Source organism: Protobothrops mucrosquamatus, unplaced genomic scaffold (genome assembly GCF_001527695.2).
Source record: "Protobothrops mucrosquamatus isolate PMUCROS unplaced genomic scaffold, P.Mucros_1.0 scaffold768, whole genome shotgun sequence".
NCBI lineage: Eukaryota > Metazoa > Chordata > Lepidosauria > Squamata > Viperidae > Protobothrops > Protobothrops mucrosquamatus.
In genome coordinates this window covers 102,726-124,654 of record NW_015387036.1, presented here as the reverse complement: position 1 = coordinate 124,654, position 21,929 = coordinate 102,726, and the positions used below count along the sequence as shown (strand labels likewise).

General features: G+C 40.9%; 1 protein-coding gene across 1 annotated transcript in view; it reads left to right on the top strand.

Moving 5' to 3' along the window:
- The window catches only part of MEGF11 (multiple EGF like domains 11), a 179,440-nt gene that overhangs the window by 93,957 nt on the left and 63,554 nt on the right, over window positions 1–21,929 (top strand). Inside the window, exons 6-9 of the mRNA XM_015818601.1 lie at window positions 2,040–2,160; window positions 9,882–10,018; window positions 18,051–18,263; window positions 21,664–21,838. Coding sequence (XP_015674087.1) covers window positions 2,040–2,160; window positions 9,882–10,018; window positions 18,051–18,263; window positions 21,664–21,838 — 646 coding nt within the window. The remainder of the gene's footprint in view (window positions 1–2,039; window positions 2,161–9,881; window positions 10,019–18,050; window positions 18,264–21,663; window positions 21,839–21,929) is intronic.

Sequence of the window (21,929 nt, the reverse complement as noted above, 5' to 3'; positions counted from 1 at the left end):
AACATCTGGCTGACTATGCGACGAACCATAATAACAATTACTTAGAATTGAGGAAGAGGTCTGTTAATGACCTGCTAATGACATTGTACCACTTTCTATCACTATCTTCTACAGTAAAAAACACCCCATCTTCTGCATAGAGTGTTAACAAGCATTTTGAGGTTCAATGAAGCCAAAACTAGGGAACTGTTTTTAAGAAGAGACTGGACAGTCACTTGTCTGAAATGGTATAGGATCTCCTGCTCAGTCTCCTGCTGAGCAGGGGGCTGGACTAGAAGACCTCCAAGATCCCTTCCAGCTCTATTCTGATTCTAAAATTTAATTCTGAGTTTTTGTTGACCTGATGGAGTGACGGGGGCTTCAGCACCCCTTTGTGCTTCCTTGCCTTCCATTGCATAGAAATTGACCTACAATGTGGTCAGCTTCTTCCATCACAAACCAAGAGTCTGTTAACTCTTTATGGCTCCTATCCATGCACGTTCGTGGAGCAACGGTGGGGGGGAGTGACATCACACATGTCAGGACAGCATTCTGACGTCATGGTGGCTTCTAACAGACACCTATGCTAATACGCCTTAATAGACCTATCATTCCCTGTGAATTGATCTGGCGGTAGAAAGCATTTATATTTGTCAGTTCAAAACTGCTTCCCTGAGACAGTGGATATTGATTTTGTTTTTCTCGTAAATATTTATAAATGTTGTTGTTTATTGTGAACATTAGGGATCTAGGACAGATTGCAAATTCATAAAACAGCTGCTTCGGCGTGTGCGCCAACCTCTGCATGAGTCCATCAATCTAGATTTTCAATATGTCTGTTGAATTGATCCTCCCTGACTCCTCTGAGTTTTATTTAGTATCCCAATCTCAAACCAAGATGTGAGGCTTTCCCCTTGGCCAAGGTTGCCTATCCCTACCCTAGATTCAAAGTTCCTACAGCCAGCCTCCCATGGTCACATGATCATATTTTGGATGCATTGCAAACAGCCCGCATTTATCAACCATTTGCAACATTCTGTTGTCGTTTAGACCATGATTTACAACGTTTTTTTTGCCAGAAACTGGCAGTTTACTTCCAGTTTTTGGCAAAAACAGCCATTGTAGACAATGGATTTGCTTAACAATCACTGCCTTTGCTTAAAGGGCACCACAAAGAAAAGGTGGTAAAATCTAGCGCAGTCATGTGGATAACCTGCTTAACAACCAGCATGACTTACAACTTAAATTCTGGATTTACTTAGGGTTATAAGTCAAGGACTGCCTGTAATGAGGTATTACCGGCAGCCCTTGACCTACGACTACATTTCTGTTGCTAAATGGCACATTAGTTAAGTGAATTTTGCCCCATTTTATGACTTTCCTTGCCACAGTTGTTAAGAGAATCACTGCATTTCTTAAGTTAGTAACACTGTTAAGTGAATTTGGCTTCCCCGTTGACTTTGATTGTCAGATGGTTGCAAAAGGGGATCATATGACCCTGGGACAATGCAAAGGTCATACATGTGAGTCAGTTGCCAACCCTCTGAATTTTGATCACATGACCCTGGGGATGCTGCAACAGTCATAAGTGTGAAAAACGGTCCTAAGTCATTTTTTTCAGTGCCGTTGTAACTTTGAACGGCCACTAAATGAACAGTTGTAAGTCAAGGACTACCTGTATTTCATATACTTTTTATTTTGTATCGGGAGCCTCAAACATTTGGAAAGCCTTGGCTGTGATTTGGGAGACTTCAGCTTGTGACTGTCCATTTTCTGAAATGAAAACCTTCAAAAAATAGTCCTTGCGTGAGCCGGAGTGGTGATTTTCTTTGGGAATAAAGATCTGTTAACGTAAGCAAAAGGTTTTGAAAGGAAACCTGTCTTTTTTGAGCGATAAATATTGGCTATCTACATTTTTCTCTGAACACTGTTGATGGGATCCAGCTGCATGATGGATGATTTGTATATGCCTTGGGGCAATGCTGCTGTAACTTACAAAATTGTTTTGTGTCACTTTCTATTCCCTTTGGGTTCTATTCCCTCGCAACCAACCTGCGCAGTTGTGAAGAGCCGTGTCCTCCCGGCAGCCACGGAGTCCAGTGCGAACAGCGATGCCCCTGCCAAAATGGAGGAACCTGTCACCACATCACGGGAGAATGCACCTGTCCCCCAGGATGGATGGTAGGAAAAATTGGAGCACCCCTACAATTGAGAGAAGCTCAATTGTAGCTCAGCGTTGAACTGTGGGGTCCTTAGTGCTCTCTGAGCTTGGTGGATTTTTTGCAGACGTTTCATTAGCAAACTAGGTAACAACATCAGCACTGATGTTGTTGCCTAGTTGGGTAATGAAACATCTGCAAGAAAACTACCAAGCTCAGAGAGTACCGGGGACCCAACACCTACCGCCACGAGCCTTATAATGTTTGTCTGAGTGGATTTACAATTGTATGATAACAATTTTTGCACAACTGCAAAACGCTTGTGAGACAGATTCTGAATTGAGCCTTTCTATTGTCTCACAAGCATCACCTCTTTTTTTTTTTTTTTGCTGCAAAGAGAAAAGTGTTTTCACATGTGAGAAAAAGAAAGGTTAAAAAACGCCAAGGAGAAAATCAATTAGTTTTATAAACTGAGCACCTTATTTTATAGGCAATTAATTTTAATTAGTAGTTATTAGTTCAATTAAAACCAATTTATTTATTTATTTTTCTCCTGGCCCTGCCTGTTTTATTTTAACCTGGCTTTTGACAGGTTTACTTACGTGCATAGATATATTCAAACACATGCACAAACCTGTCAAGATACCCATACTCATTTTGGGGGGGGGGGGTCGTGGGGCAGAGGGCATCTCTAGGAAATTTGGATTGAATTTTAAGAGTTTAGTCTTCTTGGATAAATATGGTCTCTGGCCTGGATTCAAATATTGAGCTAGACTGAAGGGTGATCTATTGAGTGAATATAACAATTGTGAGTTCTAAACCATATTTTAACGTATTCCCTGGGCTCTCATTGTACTGCCACAAACATCTAGGTATCCATGGCAACCGTTTAGCTACCTGTGCTGTTTTTTCTTTAAAAAAAGTCTTCTAATTTTTCTTCCAAAGGAAGAAAACTGCCAAATGCCAGCCTGTTGCATTATATTTATTTCTGAAAATGTTTGTGGGCTTTGCACAAATCCACAGATTCAGGTGGCTTTAATAAATATTGATTAAACCTTCTGTTTTTATACCATATAGGTGGCTTTAATAAATATTGATTAAACCTTCTGTTTTTATACCATAGGGACAATTTTTAAACAATTTTAAAGAGCCACAGCTACCAATATTTGGATTTTAATTGGTTTTTAGCAGGGGAAAAAATTTTTTGTACAATGTTTTAATATGCTGTGAGCCGCCCTGAGTCCCATGGGGAGAAGGGCGGCATATAAATTTAAATATAAATAAATAAATATAAATAAATCTGTACTGCCTTAACTTCTCAAAACTCAAGGCAGAGAAAATATGCCTCTTGCTGCCATCCGCTTACTCTCACGTGGGGTGGAGACCTAAAGGAGATCAAGAGTACAACTAATAGAATAACAGAGTTGGAAGGGACCTTGGAGGTCTTCTAGTCCAACCCCCTCCTCAAGCAGGAGAGCCTATACCATTCCAGACAAATGGCTGTCCAGTCTCTTTTTAAAATGTCCAATTTTTTCTTGAAAACCTCCAGCGTTGTTTCACTGATTAATTGTTCTAACTGTCAGGAAATTTCTCCTTAGTTTAAGGTTGCGTCTCTCCTTGATTAGTTTCCATCCATTGCTTTTTGTTTTGCCTCCAAAGGATGCTTTGGAGAACAGGTTGGCCCACTTTTCTTTGTGGCAGCCCCTCAAATATTGGAACACTGCTATCATGTCGCCCCTAATCCTACATGGAACTATTTCTATTTGGAGAGAAGAATGCAGGGCATACCTCAAAATTCTGTCTCGGGTCCAGTACTTTTCAACATTTTCATAAATGATCTAGATGAGGAGATTGAAGGCTAGCTCATCAAATCAGTAGACAACAGCAAGCTGGGGGAATTGCCAACACTTTGGAAGATAGATTGAAGATCTAGAAAGACCTTGACAGACTTTCTAGGATCGCAGAATCTTTTTTGTATCGTGGTGACCAGAACTGGATGCAGTATTCCAGGTGTGGCCTTGCTAGTGCAGTATTAAAGCAATAATATAACTTCTCGTGATCTTCAATGCACTGGCCTTTTTTGGCGGCTGCAGCACATTATTGACTCATATTTAAATGACTTTTCCACTAGGACTCCAAGATCCCTCTTGCGGTTAGTGCTATTGAGCCAAGTTTCACCTCATCTCTACCTGTGCATTTGTTTGTCACACTTAACATTTGTCACAGCATCCCTTTGCGATCTCTGACAAGGGAAGTCAGTGGCGAAACTAGATTCACTTAAACAACCATGTTACTGACTTAACAACTGCAGGGATTCATTTAGCTGGGGAAGAAAAATCGTAAAATGGAGCAAAACTCACTTAGCAAATATTTCACTTAGCAACAGAAATTTTGGGCTCAGTGATGGTTGTAAGTCAAGAACTACCTGTACTTGCCCTTCCTTAAACTCGCTGGAGAAAACACAGCATTTGTGTACAGCGACAAAACTTGGAGGTCCCCCTTTTCACTGAAGGGAAGATATAAAATGCTCCCCCTTGGGCAGAGATTTAAACATACAGTATTTTTCATGCATATCGTCTCACTGATTGCCAGCAGCATTTTGCTAATGTTGAAGTCACTGAGGGGTCCTTCCAAACAATGCATTATTCCTCGCCTTTAATTCTACGTGTCAAGAAGAAAGGCTGACTTCTCTCTTATTTTATTTTTTTTAAAGAAAAGCATCTAAATCTGTATCAATAACGTGATAATTAACTCCCTCTGGGTTTGCCAAAGGCCTCATTCAGTTCTGCTATGCCCTCTGGCATTATTCCACCGTTTGACAATTAAACCCTTGGCGAATGCTGCTGCTGCTGGAAATGAGGAAAACAGCAAAAGTCAGAGACTCGGGGAGATGCTTTATTTATCCCTGGGAAGACCACGAAAAACTATTGGGAAGCTATGAATTGGGGGAGGAAATGGAGGAAGGGTTGTTCTTTTCAGGCATCTGTGAGATGAGCCTAGCTTAGAGCATAGAACATAGAACCATAGGTCTGGAAGGGGCCTTGGAGGTCTTCTAGTCTAACCTCCTGCTCTAGACCTTCCAGACAAGTAGCTGTCCAGTCTCCTCTTAAAAAAGCTTCCGGTGATGGAGCACCCACAACTTCTGAAGGCAAGCCCTTCCACTGGTTGATTGTTCTCACTGTTAGGAAATTCTCCTTAGTTCTAGGTTGTTTCTCTCCTTGGTTAGTTTCCATCCATTTTTTTCTCATCTTGACTTTTGGTGCTTTGGAAAATAGTTTGATCCCCTTGTCTTTGTAGGAGCCCCTCAAATATTGGAACACTGCTATCATATCTCCCCTAGTTCTTCTTTTCACTAGAGTAGACATACCCAATTCCTGCCACTGTTTCCTATATTTTAGCTTCCAGCCCCCCATATCATCTTTGTTGCTCTTTTCTGAACTCTTTCCAGTGTCTCAACATCTTTTTTTATATTGTGGTGACCAAAATTGGATGCAAGTAAAACAAGCAGGATTTGCTTTTATTTTTCACAGTCTTCCTTTGCAAGAAGTAATAAAAACAACAAGCTCTCATTAATTGCAGTGAATAAATGACTGTTTTGCAGAACAATACGCAACACTGCGTGGAGAAGTGCGTCACCTGGATAGCATCCGAAACTGCTCAATACAATAAATAAACAAAACTAAAAAGCTGAGTACGGAACCCAGTATGAATAGAATCGCTCCAGCCTCCGGCCTGTTTCTAGTGGCATGACCTGAAAGTTGGTGCCAAGCTGATGTGTGATGTCTGTGGCACAGCGCTGTAATTTGCACTAGTTGTACATCAGACTGAAACACAGACTACAACATAACCTGCAGGCTTGAATCAATACAACATAATTGCTGCAGGGTTAAAAATGTCCTGCGGAAAATAGGAAAACCGAAATTAATAGGGTAACTGCAAAAAAAAAAATCCTGCCAACAAGCTGGGGTGAGCCAAAAATGTTTCACCTACAAGGATGCAGAGTAGACCCTCCAAAGGATGCTGGGAAGTTTCTTAAAAATCATATCTGAGGTTCCTTCTCCCCTAGGACAAAGCCAAGGTTTAGAGTGTCTGCATGGGGAAGGACTTGAATTTCTAAGTAAAAGTAGTCTGCTTACAAATACCGAGAGTGTGAGTTTAAGAGAGCCTCTCCAGGGCTTTCATAAAAAAGAGAAAAGAGAAAACTTCAGCATGGCTACAACAAAAGTGAAACTTTTTCTTCTTTTGCTGGATTTTTAAAGTCTTGGTATTTGGCATCTGACTGCAGCCAACCGGAATGTACAAGCAGACAGACTTGAGGCTGGGAGTTTGTACTTCCCAGAATATCTAACTTGGACTTTAGAGATTTTGTTTTCTTGTTTAGGGTATTTGGAGGAGAAAGATGTCATATACAATTTCATAGCTTAAAATAAACTTTATAGCAATAGCACTTAGACCTATATATCGCTTCACGGTGCATTTACAGCCCTCTCTAAGCGGTTTACAGAGTCAGCACATTGCCCCCAACAATCTGGGGTTCTCATTTTATTGACCTTGAAAGGATAAAAGATGGAGTCAACCATGAGCTGGTCAGGATCGAACTCCTGGCAGTGAGCAGAATCAGCCTGCAATGCTGCTTTCTAACCACTGTCCCACCATGACTGCTAATATACACTCTCACACCCCCACTCATGCCCACACACATGTATAAAACAATGATTCCTGAGTATAAAACAAATATTCCTGAATATATATGTGTGTGTGTATGTGTATATATTTGTATATGTACATATGGGAGATTGTGTGTGTGTATAATTTGCACTTCAATTGTTCTATTCTCCATACCCTTACTCAAGAATTTTTATTTTGTTTCTGAATCACATTTGAATAACAACTTTAAAGATATTCTAAGTTTTATACCCTACGTTTGTTAAATTTGGTCAAAATTCCACCTTTTTAATTCCTTTTGGAACAAAATTATTATTTGGAGATATTGAAAACAATAAAAACAGTTGGTTTTAGACAATCCCACACAGGTTACAGAAGTTACAGAATAAGAGAATTGGAAGGAACCTTGGAGGTCTTCTAGTCTAACCCTCTACTCAAGCAGGAGACCCTATAACCATTTCGGACAAATGGCTGTCCAGTCTCTTCTTTAAAAGCTCCAGTTTTTAATATCTCTCTCTCTCTCTCTCTCTCTCTCTCTCTCTCTCTCTCTCTCTCTCTCTCTCTNCTCTCTTATTTTATTTTTTTTAAAGAAAAGCATCTAAATCTGTATCAATAACGTGATAATTAACTCCCTCTGGGTTTGCCAAAGGCCTCATTCAGTTCTGCTATGCCCTCTGGCATTATTCCACCGTTTGACAATTAAACCCTTGGCGAATGCTGCTGCTGCTGGAAATGAGGAAAACAGCAAAAGTCAGAGACTCGGGAGATGCTTTATTTATCCCTGGGAAGACCACAAAAAACTATTGGGAAGCTATGAATTGGGGGAGGAAATGGAGGAAGGGTTGTTCTTGTCAGGCATCTGTGAGATGAGCCTAGCTTAGAGCATAGAACATAGAACCATAGGTCTGGAAGGGGCCTTGGAGGTCTTCTAGTCTAACCTCCTGCTCTAGACCTTCCAGACAAGTAGCTGTCCAGTCTCCTCTTAAAAAATCTTCCGGTGATGGAGCACCCACAACTTCTGAAGGCAAGCCCTTCCACTGGTTGATTGTTCTCACTGTTAGGAAATTCTCCTTAGTTCTAGGTTGTTTCTCTCCTTGGTTAGTTTCCATCCATTTTTCTCTCATCTTGACTTTTGGTGCTTTGGAAAATAGTTTGATCCCCTTGTCTTTGTAGGAGCCCCTCAAATATTGGAACACTGCTATCATATCTCCCCTAGTTCTTCTTTTCACTAGAGTAGACATACCCAATTCCTGCAACTGTTTCCTATATTTTAGCTTCCAGCCCCCCATATCATCTTTGTTGCTCTTTTCTGAACTCTTTCCAGTGTCTCAACATTTTTTTATATTGTGGTGACCAAAATTGGATGCAAGTAAAACAAGCAGGATTTGCCTTTATTTTTCACAGTCTTCCTTTGCAAGACGTAATAAAAACAACAAGCTCTCATTAATTGCAGTGAATAAATGACTGTTTTGCAGAACAATACGCAACACTGCGTGGAGAAGTGCGTCACCTGGATAGCATCCGAAACTGCTCAATACAATAAATAAACAAAACTAAAAAGCTGAGTACGGAACCCAGTATGAATAGAATTGCTCCAGCCTCCGGCCTGTTTCTAGTGGCATGACCTGAAAGTTGGTGCCAAGCTGATGTGTGATGTCTGTGGCACAGCGCTGTAATTTGCACTAGTTGTACATCAGACTGAAACAGAGACTACAACATAACCTGCAGGCTTGAATCAATACAACATAATTGCTGCAGGGTTAAAAATGTCCTGCGGAAAATAGGAAAACCGAAATTAATAGGGTAACTGCAAAAAAAAAATCCTGCCAACAAGCTGTGGTGAGCCAAAAATGTTTCACCTACAAGGATGCAGAGTAGACCCTCCAAAGGATGCTGGGAAGTTTCTTAAAAATCATATCTGAGGTTCCTTCTCCCCTAGGACAAAGCCAAGGTTTAGAGTGTCTGCATGGGGAAGGACTTGAATTTCTAAGTAAAAGTAGTCTGCTTACAAATACCGAGAGTGTGAGTTTAAGAGAGCCTCTCCAGGGCTTTCATAAAAAAGAGAAAAGAGAAAACTTCAGCATGGCTACAACAAAAGTGAAACTTTTTCTTCTTTTGCTGGATTTTGAAAGTCTTGGTATTTGGCATCTGACTGCAGCCAACCGGAATGTACAAGCAGACAGACCTGAGGCTGGGAGTTTGTACTTCCCAGAATATCTAACTTGGACTTTAGAGATTTTGTTTTTTTGTTTAGGGTATTTGGAGGAGAAAGATGTCATATACAATTTCATAGCTTAAAATAAACTTTATAGCAATAGCACTTAGACCTATATATCGCTTCACGGTGCATTTACAACCCTCTCTAAGCGGTTTACAGAGTCAGCACATTGCCCCCAACAATCTGGGGTTCTCATTTTATTGACCTTGAAAGGATAAAAGGTGGAGTCAACCATGAGCTGGTCAGGATCGAACTCCTGGCAGTGAGCAGAATCAGCCTGCAATGCTGCTTTCTAACCACTGTCCCACCCTCACACCCCCACTCACGCCCACATACATGTATAAAACAAAGATTCCTGAGTAAGTGAATATGTGTGTGTGTGTGTGTATGTATATATGGGAGATATGTGTGTGTGTATAATTTGCACTTCAATTGTTCTATTCTCCATACCCTTACTCAAGAATTTTTATTTTGTTTCTGAATCACATTTTAATAACAACTTTAAAGATATTCTAAGTTTTATACCCTACGTTTGTTAAATTTGGTCCAAATTCCACCTTTTTAATTCCTTTTGGAACAAAATTATTATTTGGAGATATTGAAAACAATGAAAACGGTTGGTTTTAGATAATCCCACACAGGTTACAGAAGTTACAGAATAAGAGAATTGGAAGGAACCTTGGAGGTCTTCTAGTCTAACCCTCTACTCAAGCAGGAGACCCTATAACCATTTCGGACAAATGGCTGTCCAATCTCTCATTTAAAAGCTCCGATTTTTAATCTCAATCTCAATCTCTCTCTCTCTCTCCCTCTCTCTCTCTCTCTCTCTCTCTCTCTCTCTCTCTCTTTCTCTCGCTCAGGGTTCTGTGTGTGCTCAGCCTTGCCCATCGGGAACATACGGGGTTAACTGCAGCCAAGAATGCCCATGTCATAATGGAGGACAATGCGACCACGTGACGGGGGTGTGCCTGTGTACTGCAGGGTATATGGGAGACAGGTAGGCACAAAGTTTTAGATAAGGGTAACCAAGTTTTGCATTCTTACAAAAAAAATATATCTGCTAATGTCGTATGTGATCCTGACATGACAGCCTGTCTGTACACCAAGAAAAATTGCCTTGCCCGATCCTTCTGGGCTTCCAACGACTGACAGAGGCTGGGGTGAGGCTGAGTGGCTGGATGGATGGCCGTACGAAGAGCAGCTGAGGTTTGGCAGGTCAGCCTCCCAGGGGGAGGTTTTAACAGTTTTCCAACAGGCAATTTCTATTTCTGCATCCCAAATGAACAATAGGATCTGGGTCAGTTATAAATATGAACATCGCTACATTGTTGTACAGGTAGTCCTCGACTTACGACTACAATTGAGCCCAACATTTATGTTACTAAGCGAGACGTCAGTTAAGTGAATTTTGCCCCATTTTACGGCTTTTCTCGCCACAGTTCTTAAGTGAACCACTGCAGTTTGTTGTTAAGCGAATCCAGCTTCCCCATTGATTTTGCTCGTCAGGTCACAAAAGGGGATCACGTGACCCCGGGACACACTGCGAACCGTCATAAGTATGAACCAGGCGCCAAGCGCCTGAATTTTGATCACGTGACCCGTCGGTGTGAAAAAGGGTCCTAAGTCACTTTTTTCAGTTACGTTGTAACTTTGAACGGTCCCTAAATGAACTGTAAGTTGTAAGTTGAGGACTATCTGTGCTCTTGTCTTGGGTGAGATGACCTAAGGATCCCACGAGGCTTTAGAAAACACTCCTTGGACCGTTAAGCTTGCAACTCTTGTCCACAAATGTCAATAAATTTATGTCCTAATAAAAGCATTCATTTTTAATTGATCACAAGACACTAAATTATTTATGAGAAACACTGTAAAGTGTAGTAAGGCAATGTTATGCAATCCGAGGTTGTTATTTCATTTCTCGAAAGATTTATCTGTCATCCCCAGCTCACAAATTCTCAGGGCAGCTGCATATCTTACCGAGATAGACGTATAAATAAACAATCACCTCGAATACAAAATAGCACTACTGAGAGATAAAAGGTAACAAGCAAAATCAGTTGACAGTCATAAAACTCAGATTGGACCGGAAACCGAATGATAGGCTCACAAACATTTCCCCCAACCCTTAATTTGCAAAAGATAAAAAGATTTCTGATTTATTTCCTAAAGGTTTTTTTTTTTTTCAGAAAGCAGGTAACGGATAGAATATTTGGTAGCTGATGCAGATCTTCCCTCAATTTGTATTCTTGAAGCAAAATTAGTTATTTTTTTTAAAAAAATCTAAAGTTCTCTGATTTTTACAGTGCAGCTGTTCAACAGTAATTGAAAAATATATATTAGAGAACATTCAGACGACAGTCCATTTATGTGTGGAAATACTGTAGAAAAATGCATTCAAGAAAATTGTTTCCGAAAACAAATATTTAAATAAAAACATGTTCAGAGCAGTGTACTCCAAAACACAAATGTTAGGATGGGTTATTCATTTATTTTGATAACCCAACCTTGGACTGGAAAATAAATTGATAAATCTGGCACGCTGACAAAAATTGCAAATAAGTCAACAAGTTTGTTTCATGCTTCCTAAAAGGCAATAATCTGAAATGATCAGGGAGATTCCCAATGGGGACATTACATAGATAGATAACCTTTTTTGTCATTTTTTTTTTACTGTGGGCACATTGGCACACATTAAAAATGAAATTCTGTTGCTTGCTCTCAAAAGTGTCCATAACACATATTTAAACATGCTATACACAACATCATAAACCTACATCCTTACATATAAATAACATATAAATATTAATCAACTGTCCATCTTGAATACCTAGCAGAAAGAGGAAGCTTTAGAGTTCACAAGGTTAATACTGTATGGAATAAAACTGTGACTGAATCTGGATGTTCTGCTTCGGATACCACGGAGCCTCCTCTCAGAAGGTAACAAGGAAAACAGGTCGTGAAGAGGATGTGTAGTGTCCCAGACAACCTTGCAGACCCGGTCAAGCAACACTTATGTGCTATGTCCTGGATGGGAGGGAGGGAACTGCCAATAATCTTTTCTGCTGTCCTCACCACTCTCTGCATCGCCTTCCTGTCCGAAGCAGGGATGCTTCCAAACCAGACTGTGATGCAGAATGACAGGATGCTCTCAATCATCCCTCTGTAGAAAGTGGTCAGGACAGGGGAAGGAAGATGTGCTTTTCTTATGCGACGCAGAAAATGCAGGCGCTGCTGTGCCCGCTTCACCAGTGTCTCACTATTGAGCGACCAAGCCAGCCTACTCGTTAGCTGCACACCCAGAAATTTGATGCTGCTAAACATCTCCCCAGGTGACTCATTAATGCACAGAAACATCTCGATTCATTGTTCTTGGCTTGAGAAAAGTTGTGATCTTGAAATGTATTCAAAAATTCCTATTTGGACAAGTTTATTTTTATTTGTTTATTGTCTGTTTATTGGTATCCTGCCTTTATTGTTTTTACAAATAACTCAAGGTGGCGAATATAATCAGTGCTCTTTCTTTCTCCTATTTTCCTCACAACAACTCTGTGAAGTGGATTAGGCTGAGAGAGAGGGATTAGCCCAAGGTCACTCAGCTGGCTTTCATGCCTAAAGTGGGACTAGAACTCACCATCTCCTGGTGATTGGCCCAAAGTCACCCAGTCAGCTCTTCTCTCTCTCTCTCTCTCTCTCTCTCTCTCTCTCTCTCTCTCACACACACACACATACACACACACACACACACCCATCAAATAACTTTATTGTGGTCATTAACAAGCAGAAAAACCAAAATACAGACAAACACACACCTGCCATTATATACTATGCAAATTTCAGTTTCCCTGCCTATATTTATATTTTTGGCTGCCCAAATCGGAAGTCAAGAAACTGCGTCCTTGAAATGGGTCACGATTTAAAGGAGAGAAAAAGGAAAAAAAAAAAAAAAAGGAACCTTTTTCCTAAATGCTTCATAGCTCTCCTGAAAATGAGTCACATTTTTCCAGAGAGATATTATCGCTTCTAACATTTTCATTGGCAACAATCCCCATTTTTATTATTAGTTAGGTTGCTGAGGGTTTTTTTTTAATGTCCCTTATAAAGTATAATGGATTAAATTTAATTTAATTTAGATATTTGCAGCAATAAATTTAACAGGGAACACTCCGTGTTTACAGGATATGCAAATGCATTGCCGTTGCATCAATTAATTCCCTCAAGAGTAAGCAATGAATTTTAGCTTTTTTTCTCTACCCTGCAGAGTTCCTAGTTTGCTGAAGGAACATGGCTCCCAATTCATGAAATTAAGTTCTAAAGCCAAAACTCTTGCAATTTCAAGATTCATTTCTGGCTTTAGTTAAACTTTTAACTACAATTTTCAATTAAGTTTAACTAACAGACACTGTTTGTTTTTAAATCTCTAGGTGCTTTTATTTTACCTGTACAACAGAACCAATGAACCAACTGAAATTTTAAAAAATGAGACTTCTTGGTTTCTTTTAGTACAATCTCTTTTCTCTTTTACCATTCTAAACAAAAACTTGCTTCTGAGTGACCTTTAAATAATTTAAAAATATTCCTAATAATAGATTTTTTTTTAGTAGCACCCCAGCTGGAAGCTCTATTTGCACTCCTTAAAGCTAGCTCATAAATTTCTGCCTAGTAAATGAAGATAATAAAGCATGTATGTTGAGGTAAATATTTGATTAAAACGTCTTACTCACTAAAAATGTATGGGAAATGAACTGCTGTTTCGTTTCTGGTCAATTAGAGGCAGTTGTGTATTTTGAATAATTTGACAATTTTCAGGTTGATAGCGCTAGGTATCTTGAGCATTACAGTAGTTCTCAAGTTATGGCCATCATTTGGATCCAAATTTCAATTGCTAAGCCAGACAGTTGTTAAGTGGGCCCTTCCCGATTTTATGAGCACAGTCGCCAGGATTGTTAGACAAATCAGTGCTTTTGTTAATTGAATCAAGTGGTTGTTAAGTGAATTCAGGTTCCCCCATGACTCTGGGAAGGTCAGAAACGGCAATCGCACCACCCTACAGTATTTGTAAATGCACGCTAGTTGTCAAGCACCCACGTTTTGAACATGTAACTGTAAGGATGCTGCGACGGCTGTAAGTGTGACAAGCTGTTGCAAGTCATTTTTTTTCAGTGCTGTTGTAACTTCAAACAGTCGCTAAATGAATGGCTGTAAATCAAGGATTACCTCTTAGACCATTTTAGAATTTGCAAGCAGTTGAGCTTTTCATTGGAAATCCTGCCCAACAGAAACAACAAACGTAGTGCAAAAAGACACTCTTGCAGGTGTCAAGAATCTATTTTCATTACAGGTAGTCCTCGACTTACAACAGTGCATTTAGTGACCGTTCAAAGTTACAACGGCATTGAAACAAATGATTTATGACTGTTTTTCACACTTACAACCGTTGCATGGGAGAATCACCACAGATGGCTGGGTCGCACGATTATAGAAAAGGGAGGGACCGCCCTCTTTTATTCTTTGATCTTAACTTCTTTACAAATTCTCTAGGTGTTGTAAAAAAAAAAATAACAAATTAGTATTAAGCAAACCTCTAAACGCATCCATGGAAAGCGTCATGGGGAAATGCACAATCAAATAAAAAGCTGACGATACGCACTGGATGCAAAGTCAACTTGCTAAAAAGCAATAAAAGTTAGGACACATTACACTGCCCAAGCCATAAAGCAAAAGGTAGAATAATAAAAAAACCCAGTCGTTTTGCAAACAGTTGCAGTGAACCAGTGTGTGATTTCTTTTTTTGCTTGTTTATTTGTTTTCCTACGTATGTTTTACTGGTGTGTATGAAATTGTGACCCAAAGAGTTTAAATGTTTCGAGGGGCCAATGTCCTTTTTTCATGTAAGATAGAAACATATCACTTTTATACAAATGGGCTGGCCGCCTGTCTTATAGTGTTTGTAAAAGAAACTAATATTTGTTACATGTATATAATGTGTTAAACAAAGCATGGTAGTGTTTAATATTTTGTGAAATTGTGGCCATTAATTCTGCTGCTGACAAGTATATTAACCCGAGCTGAAATAATTATGCACTTATTATTAAAGCCCCAAAGAACGGCTGTAAAGTATCTCTCTCCAGATAAGAAGGGTGAAATGGAAAACTGAACACGAATCGGGCAAGGGTGCATTCGGTCGTGGTATAATTTAACCGAGCAGCGCGTTTCGCCCCTAATGGTCTTTGGGGATTGATTGGATAGGAAGTGAGACGTTTCCACTGCGTGAAATTCACTTATAGAGTGTATTTGATCTTTACAAGATAGCAGAGGGATAAACCATAGAGAAGTGAGGATCGGGGAGCAAAGGGCTCCTAATTATGTTAAATGGATGAAGGCACCAAGGTTTGATATTTTAGAGGCTAGATAGCGCCTGTAAATACAGGATGATAGAGGTGTTCAGCAGCCCGTTCATCTCCATGAGTGTTGTGTTTTTCTGCTTAAATAAGCACAGGTAACAGTGGGGCATGTTTCCCCATCAGCCAGAAAGGGTTGCCAACTGCAGGATCCAATCTGAGTCAGTCACTGGGACCAAAAGTTTATTCTTCCAAGCTTTTGGGCTTGTCCTGGAGCCCATCCTCAGGGAACTGTTGCTGATTGGGCTCCAGCATGAATCCAAAAAAAGAGGTGGCAAGACGGCTCAGTGGTTAAGATGCTGGATTTATCAGCTGGAAAGCCCAGGTTTGAGACCCGAGCATCATGTGACGGGTGAGCTCCCGTCCTCGCCCCAGCTCCTGCTCACCTAGCAGTTTGAATGCATGTAAACGCGAGTAGATAAATGGGTACCACTGCAGTGGGAAAGTAACAGCACGCCAAGACATCATGCTGGCCCCCTGACTGCAGAAATGACTTCACACAGTGCTGGTTCAATGGTCTTGAAATGGAGACAGAGCACCATCCTCTATAGTCAGCAGTGACTACCGTAGCAGAGTAAAATCCACAGGGACTCCTTGTTTACTCAGTGAAATCCTGCAACGTTATCCTGGGACACGTATATTTTGCCTTCATTCGTGAGAGTTGCCAGCCGCTCAGCCAAAGAAAGCATGGGTGCTGTGGTCAGGAAGATCGAGGGCTGCTCAGTTCCAACCGCCAAAAGGTTAGGTGTGAAAGACATGTGTGTGCGCACACACACACACACACACACACACACCAGAGTTCCAGAAAGGACGCAACCTGCAAGAGCGGACGTAGAGGGGCAAATCAAAGAATTGGCCGCTGAGATTAAATTCTCAAAAATGATGAAAAGAGATGGCAGGACTGAAGGCTCATTGGTAGCCTAAAACAGGGGTCCCCAAGCCCCGGGCCACTTGTGCAAGCTCCATTTGTGCGAGTGGCATCTGTGAATACCCACCATTTGTGTAAATGGAGTTGTGCATGCGCTCACACAGAACCATCCCCTCTCCCCCCACCCTGCCATCACCACTGCCGGTCCACAAAGCTGGGGACCTAAGAGATATTTGCAGTGAGAAACTACTTGGATATAATTTGAATCAGAGGAACTGGACAGTTCATTTCAAGAGAAAATGGGCCATTTTAAGGTTATAGATATTCAGGGCATATCTGTAAAGTTTCCTGCATTACATAAACATACCCAAAAATTCTTCCTAGGTAGAAAACTTGCATTCCATAAAGCCTAAAATTCTGGATCTTAACAAAGTAGCTTTCCAGGGGTGGGTGTATTTTGAACCATTTACTTTGAACTATTTACATTCCGCAGCGATGTTCCATATTTAATTATCTAAATATGTAAATCAGTTCTTAATTAACTTCAACCGCAACATTAAAAGTAATATTTCTCTTTTAAAAGGTAACAGAAGACTGTTCTACCAACTAAAAATGCCTTAAAATCATTATCGCAGATGATAAACTCCTGCAGAAGTATATATAGCAGCAAAACTACTAAGTGTTTTTCACAGCATGTTTGTTTCTGGTCAAAATTATATTAAATTAAACCAACCGCTGTATATTCCATTTCCTATTAAGCAATTTAATTGCTGCATTATTTTCCCAGGCCAGCAATGCCCGCTTAAATATTTTCTCTCTTATGGTCATATTTTAACACTTTCTATTCTGTGCAAAATGACCAAGAAAGAAATAATTAGCAGTATCTTCTCTGCAGGGCAGTTATAGTAAACATTTTAATCAGTGGTGGTATGACTTGCTAGCCTCCAGTCGTTAAACATAATCACTGGAGGTTTTTAAGAAGAGACTGTCTGGGATGGTATATAGGGCAGGAGTAGGCAACCTCGGCTCTTTTGTGACTCGTGGACTTCAACTCCCAGAATTCCTGAGCCAGCCATGCTGAGGGGAAAGGGAGAGGTTTCCAAGCTGAGCCAGGCTGGCTCAGGAATTCTGGGAGTTGAAGTCCACGAGTCATCAAAGGGCCAAGTTTGAAGACCCCTGGTTTAAATATTTAAATATTTTTTCCTCACGATCACGTGATCAAAATTCAGGCATTTGGGCAGGGGTAGGCAACCTCGGCTCTTTTATGACTCGTGGACTTCAACTCCCAGAATTCCTGAGCCAGCCATGCTGAGGGGAAAGGGAGAGGTTTCCAAGCTGAGCCATGCTGGCTCAGGGATTCTGGGAGTTGAGGTCCACGAGTCATAAAAGAGCCAAGGTTGCCTACCCCTGGTATAGGGTCTCCTGCTTGAGCAGGGATGGGACTAATAATCAGAATCGGAATAACACCCCACTCAGTATACCATGTCTGAGAACACCAGGAATGAATTCATTCTGGTCAAATCCCGTGCAATATTGACAGAATATAGTTGGTTTGGATTAGATATTGTATGGACCCAACACTTGTGGCTTGTGATTGATTTATGGTTTAGCCCAACCTTGGCAACTTTAAGATGGGTGGACCCTCCTCCTGTGGACACCCTTGACTGCAGAGTCCTAGATGTTCTACAAAGCCAGACTTGGAAGTCTTTTGCAAGCCCTCCAGAGTGACTACCTGATCCTAAGTCCATGATGTTTCTTTGTAGATGTCAGGAGGAGTGTCCAGTGGGGACATTTGGCTTCCAGTGTGTGGAGAAATGTAACTGTGAGAACAGAGCCAAGTGCTATCATGTCAACGGAGCATGCCTGTGTGATCCGGGCTTCAAGGGCATCCATTGCCAGGAGCGGATCTGTCCAGAGGGATACTATGGGCTGAAGTGCAACAAACGGTGTCCATGTCATGCTACTAACACAGTCAGGTAGGTGTGCGGTGCTTCTGCTTCTCCTGAACCTCTGGTCTTCTGGATGAGGTTTCTTTCCGGAGGTTTTAGTCAGCCAAGCTTTCTTTGACAAGTCTGCCTTGTGGACCTAGGGACAAAGACTTCCTTACCCCAATTCCATAAATTGTTGCATTCATTAAGGAAACCTGAAGTTTGAATGCCTTCTTAATGAAGGCTACCACCATTAGGTAGGACTTCCACATTTGTTAGGAATAAATGATCTTAACATTTATTCCTCCAGTAAAATATTTGCATCGTATGCTTCAGATACAGGTGGATTTCTCTTCACTGCTGGTTTCTTTTTAACTTCCTGTCTGTTTGCACCTGTTTTCTTGCCTTGAAAGAGTCTTTTCTCCAGATGGTATCTGCAGCTCTTAATAAATGAGTCCAGTCACTCAACTGATAAAATCTGTCCTTCTGCTCAGCCTTATCTTGGTCCTTGGGGAACAGAAGAGACAATGGCAGGCATAGATCCCTAGATGCATTTTTCAGGCATGCTGTTGGCATTTCAGAATTTAACTTTTTCCAAGAAACTCTGCTTTCACTTGTTAAGTTTCAAGACAAGGGGGTACCAAAAGATGAGAGACCGATGGCCTTCTCCAAAGACATCTGTCTGAATGGATTTGGGTTCCAGTTCAACCGTGGCATATCAGCGTAGGCAAGGCACATAATACCAGTGTCCAAAATTGGATCAGATTCTTGTACAGGGGTACCTTGGTATTCAACTGCTTTGAAATTTTGTAAAATGGAGCAAGATTCACTTAACAAGTGTCTCACTTAGCAACATAAATGTTGGACTCCATTGTGGTCGTAAGTTGAGGACTACCTGTACGCAACGCATTTTGACACAAAAAAATAGTCCTGGTACGCATTGTCTGTTTGGTATTCGATGCTCAAGCTAGAACTTGTCCGTTGCCTTTGTGACTCATTTTTCCTTATGGGAAAAATAAGCACCATTGTTTTCGGCACTCATCCAGAGCTAATTAACAATGAGTATTTCGGTATCACTCTAGATCTAATTCCAAGCTAAGGTCTTCGGTCTTGACCTCCAGAACCAACTTGGTATCAACAGTGGACGCTTTGCTGGAGCTGAACTAAAAAGAAAAATAAAGAGGGAGACACAACTTGTTTTGAGTCAACTTTCCTCTGTGAATTTCATAAGTGGAATTTGCACAGAGAAGAATAAGATTCAGAGTCAGGAGATATGAGCTGAGACAGAATATTACTGGAGGCAGAAATATAGATTTTAAGAGACAGAGAGAGTGAGATTAAAAAGAGCCCTTAGCTTTTTCTGAATTTGTATTGGCTGTGAATTCTGTTCTTCTTGCTGTCTGTCTCTTGCATGCTTATTATTTGGGGGAATAAACTTTGTGCCACTCGTAAAATATCCGTATTTCATGTTGGTAATTTGTTTTTAAAAGGCCTAACCTTTTATATTCTGTTGAAAGGCTCCACCTTGCAGGAGAAAAGCTTACCAGGTGAAGTAGTGTTTGGTTGAATTGTAATATATGGATTCTGACTGCAAGAAACATCTATTACTTTTGAAAGATTTAATTTAGCTATCCAGGGCCGCTTGAAAACGTAGCGTTGTGTGTGCCACAAGGAAGAAACACAAAACCAGGGAAACTAAACTATTGCTTTGCTGTTTCATTTTCTGTTTTCATTCCATGGAGATTAATAGAAGCGGAGGTGGGTGGAGGCAGTGGCTGTTTTTATGAGTTTTCATCTAAATGTTAAGAGGTGTGAACCGAGGAACATATAATTCAAGGAGTATGTCAGTTGGAAACTTTTCTTATTTTTTATTAAGCTGATTAATTGTTTTAATTAGTTACTCGAGGAAGCATAAGACAGCTACAGAACTTGGTAATTTTTAGGCACAACATTATGTGCTAGCTCTTCTGTTGATAGCTTAAGTAGAGAGGGTGGGGGTAGAAACTGGGCCAGCTAAGTAAAACTTTTCTTGGGGACTTTGTAATTCTGGTTTGCATTTTCAAAGTAAAGCAAATGCAATCCTAGGCTGCATTAACAGAGGGATAACATCAAGATCATGTGAAGTATTAGTACCGCTTTATAAAGCCTTAGTAAGACCACACTTAGAATAATGCATCCTGTTCTGGTCATCATATTATCAAAAAGATGTTGAGACTCTGGAAAGAGTGCAGAAAAGAGCAACAAAGATGATTAGGGGACTGGAGACTAAACCATATGAAGAACGGCTGCAGGAATTGGGTTTGGCCAGACTAAAGAAAAGAAGAAATAGGGGTGACACAATAGCAGTGTTCCAGTGTTTGAGGGGCTGCCACAAAGAAGAGGGGGTCAAACTATTCTCCAAAGCATTTGAGGGTAGGACAAGAAACAATGGATGGAAACTGATCAAGGAGAGAAGCAACCTAGAACTAAGGAGAAATTTCCTGACAATGAGAACAATCAACCAGTGGAAGGGCTTGCCTTCAGAAATTGTGGGTGTTCCAACACTGGAGGTTTTGTAGAAAACATTAGACAGCCATTTGTGTGGAACGGTATAGGGTCTCTTACTTGAGGAGAGAGTTGGACTAGAAGACCTCTAAGGTCCCTCCTAACTCTGCTATTCTTTGAATATGGCTAAGAGGAACCTTTTCTTGAGGTCTTCAGAAGATGCTCACAGAAAATATCCCTGGCCTAACAGTGGAGGCCGAACAAAATGCATGCAGTTAACAGTGTCAGGATGATGACCATAACAGCACAATCAAAGCCCTGCTCTTTTCTGTGCATGCAGACTTCACAGACACTACAGATGGCCCAGAGGAGCTTGTTGTGCACTTTCCAATCATGCCAGAATCCTAACAATTGCTGCTGTTCCAAACTGCAAGCTTGGGGACCCAAGAAAGGCCAAAGATAATCTTTCCAGATGTTGCCCATCCAGAATAGGGGAAGCCTTCTCTGTCCAGAACAATGCTTTGAATCTTGGAGGTGGGCCACACAGAGGCCAGGGCTCCTTGCACTTAACCCCAGCATCCTATGTCCAGGATTGCCGGACAAATAACCACAATCCCAGTGCCTTTTCCTCCTGACCCTTTCTCCACTGGCTTTTTGGCCTGCTTCTATTTATCCTGACTCTGAGCAAATTTCTCTTCATTGCCCTTCCTATCCACTCAGCACAGTGATGTTCTTCCTTCTTCTTCCAGCAGTACTAAGCTGGAATCAATTTTTCCTCCTGACCTTTTGGTGCCACATAGAAATATTGACCTTCTTACTTCTGACAGATTGCCTGTTTCTTTGGCTGGAATGTTTGTACACATTGTGCAGCATTTAACCGGGTCAAATGTTGGCTTCCGGGGATCTGGAGTTGCTTTTCTTTCTGCCAGACTAGCTGAATAATCCCGGATCTCTTTTTTGACAGTTGCCATCCTCTGTCTGGCGAATGCAACTGCAAAGCTGGCTGGGCAGGGCTCTATTGCAACGAAACGTGCGCGCCCGGGTTCTACGGGGAAAGTTGTCACCTTGTTTGCCATTGTCAAAATGGAGCAGATTGTGATAGCATCACGGGGAAATGCACCTGTGGACCAGGATATATGGTAAGTTCTGACCTCCTCCTATCATTATTATTGTTTGCTGCACAGTTAGCCAGATGTTCAGATTGGATTTGGCATTTTTGTCTGCCTCTCG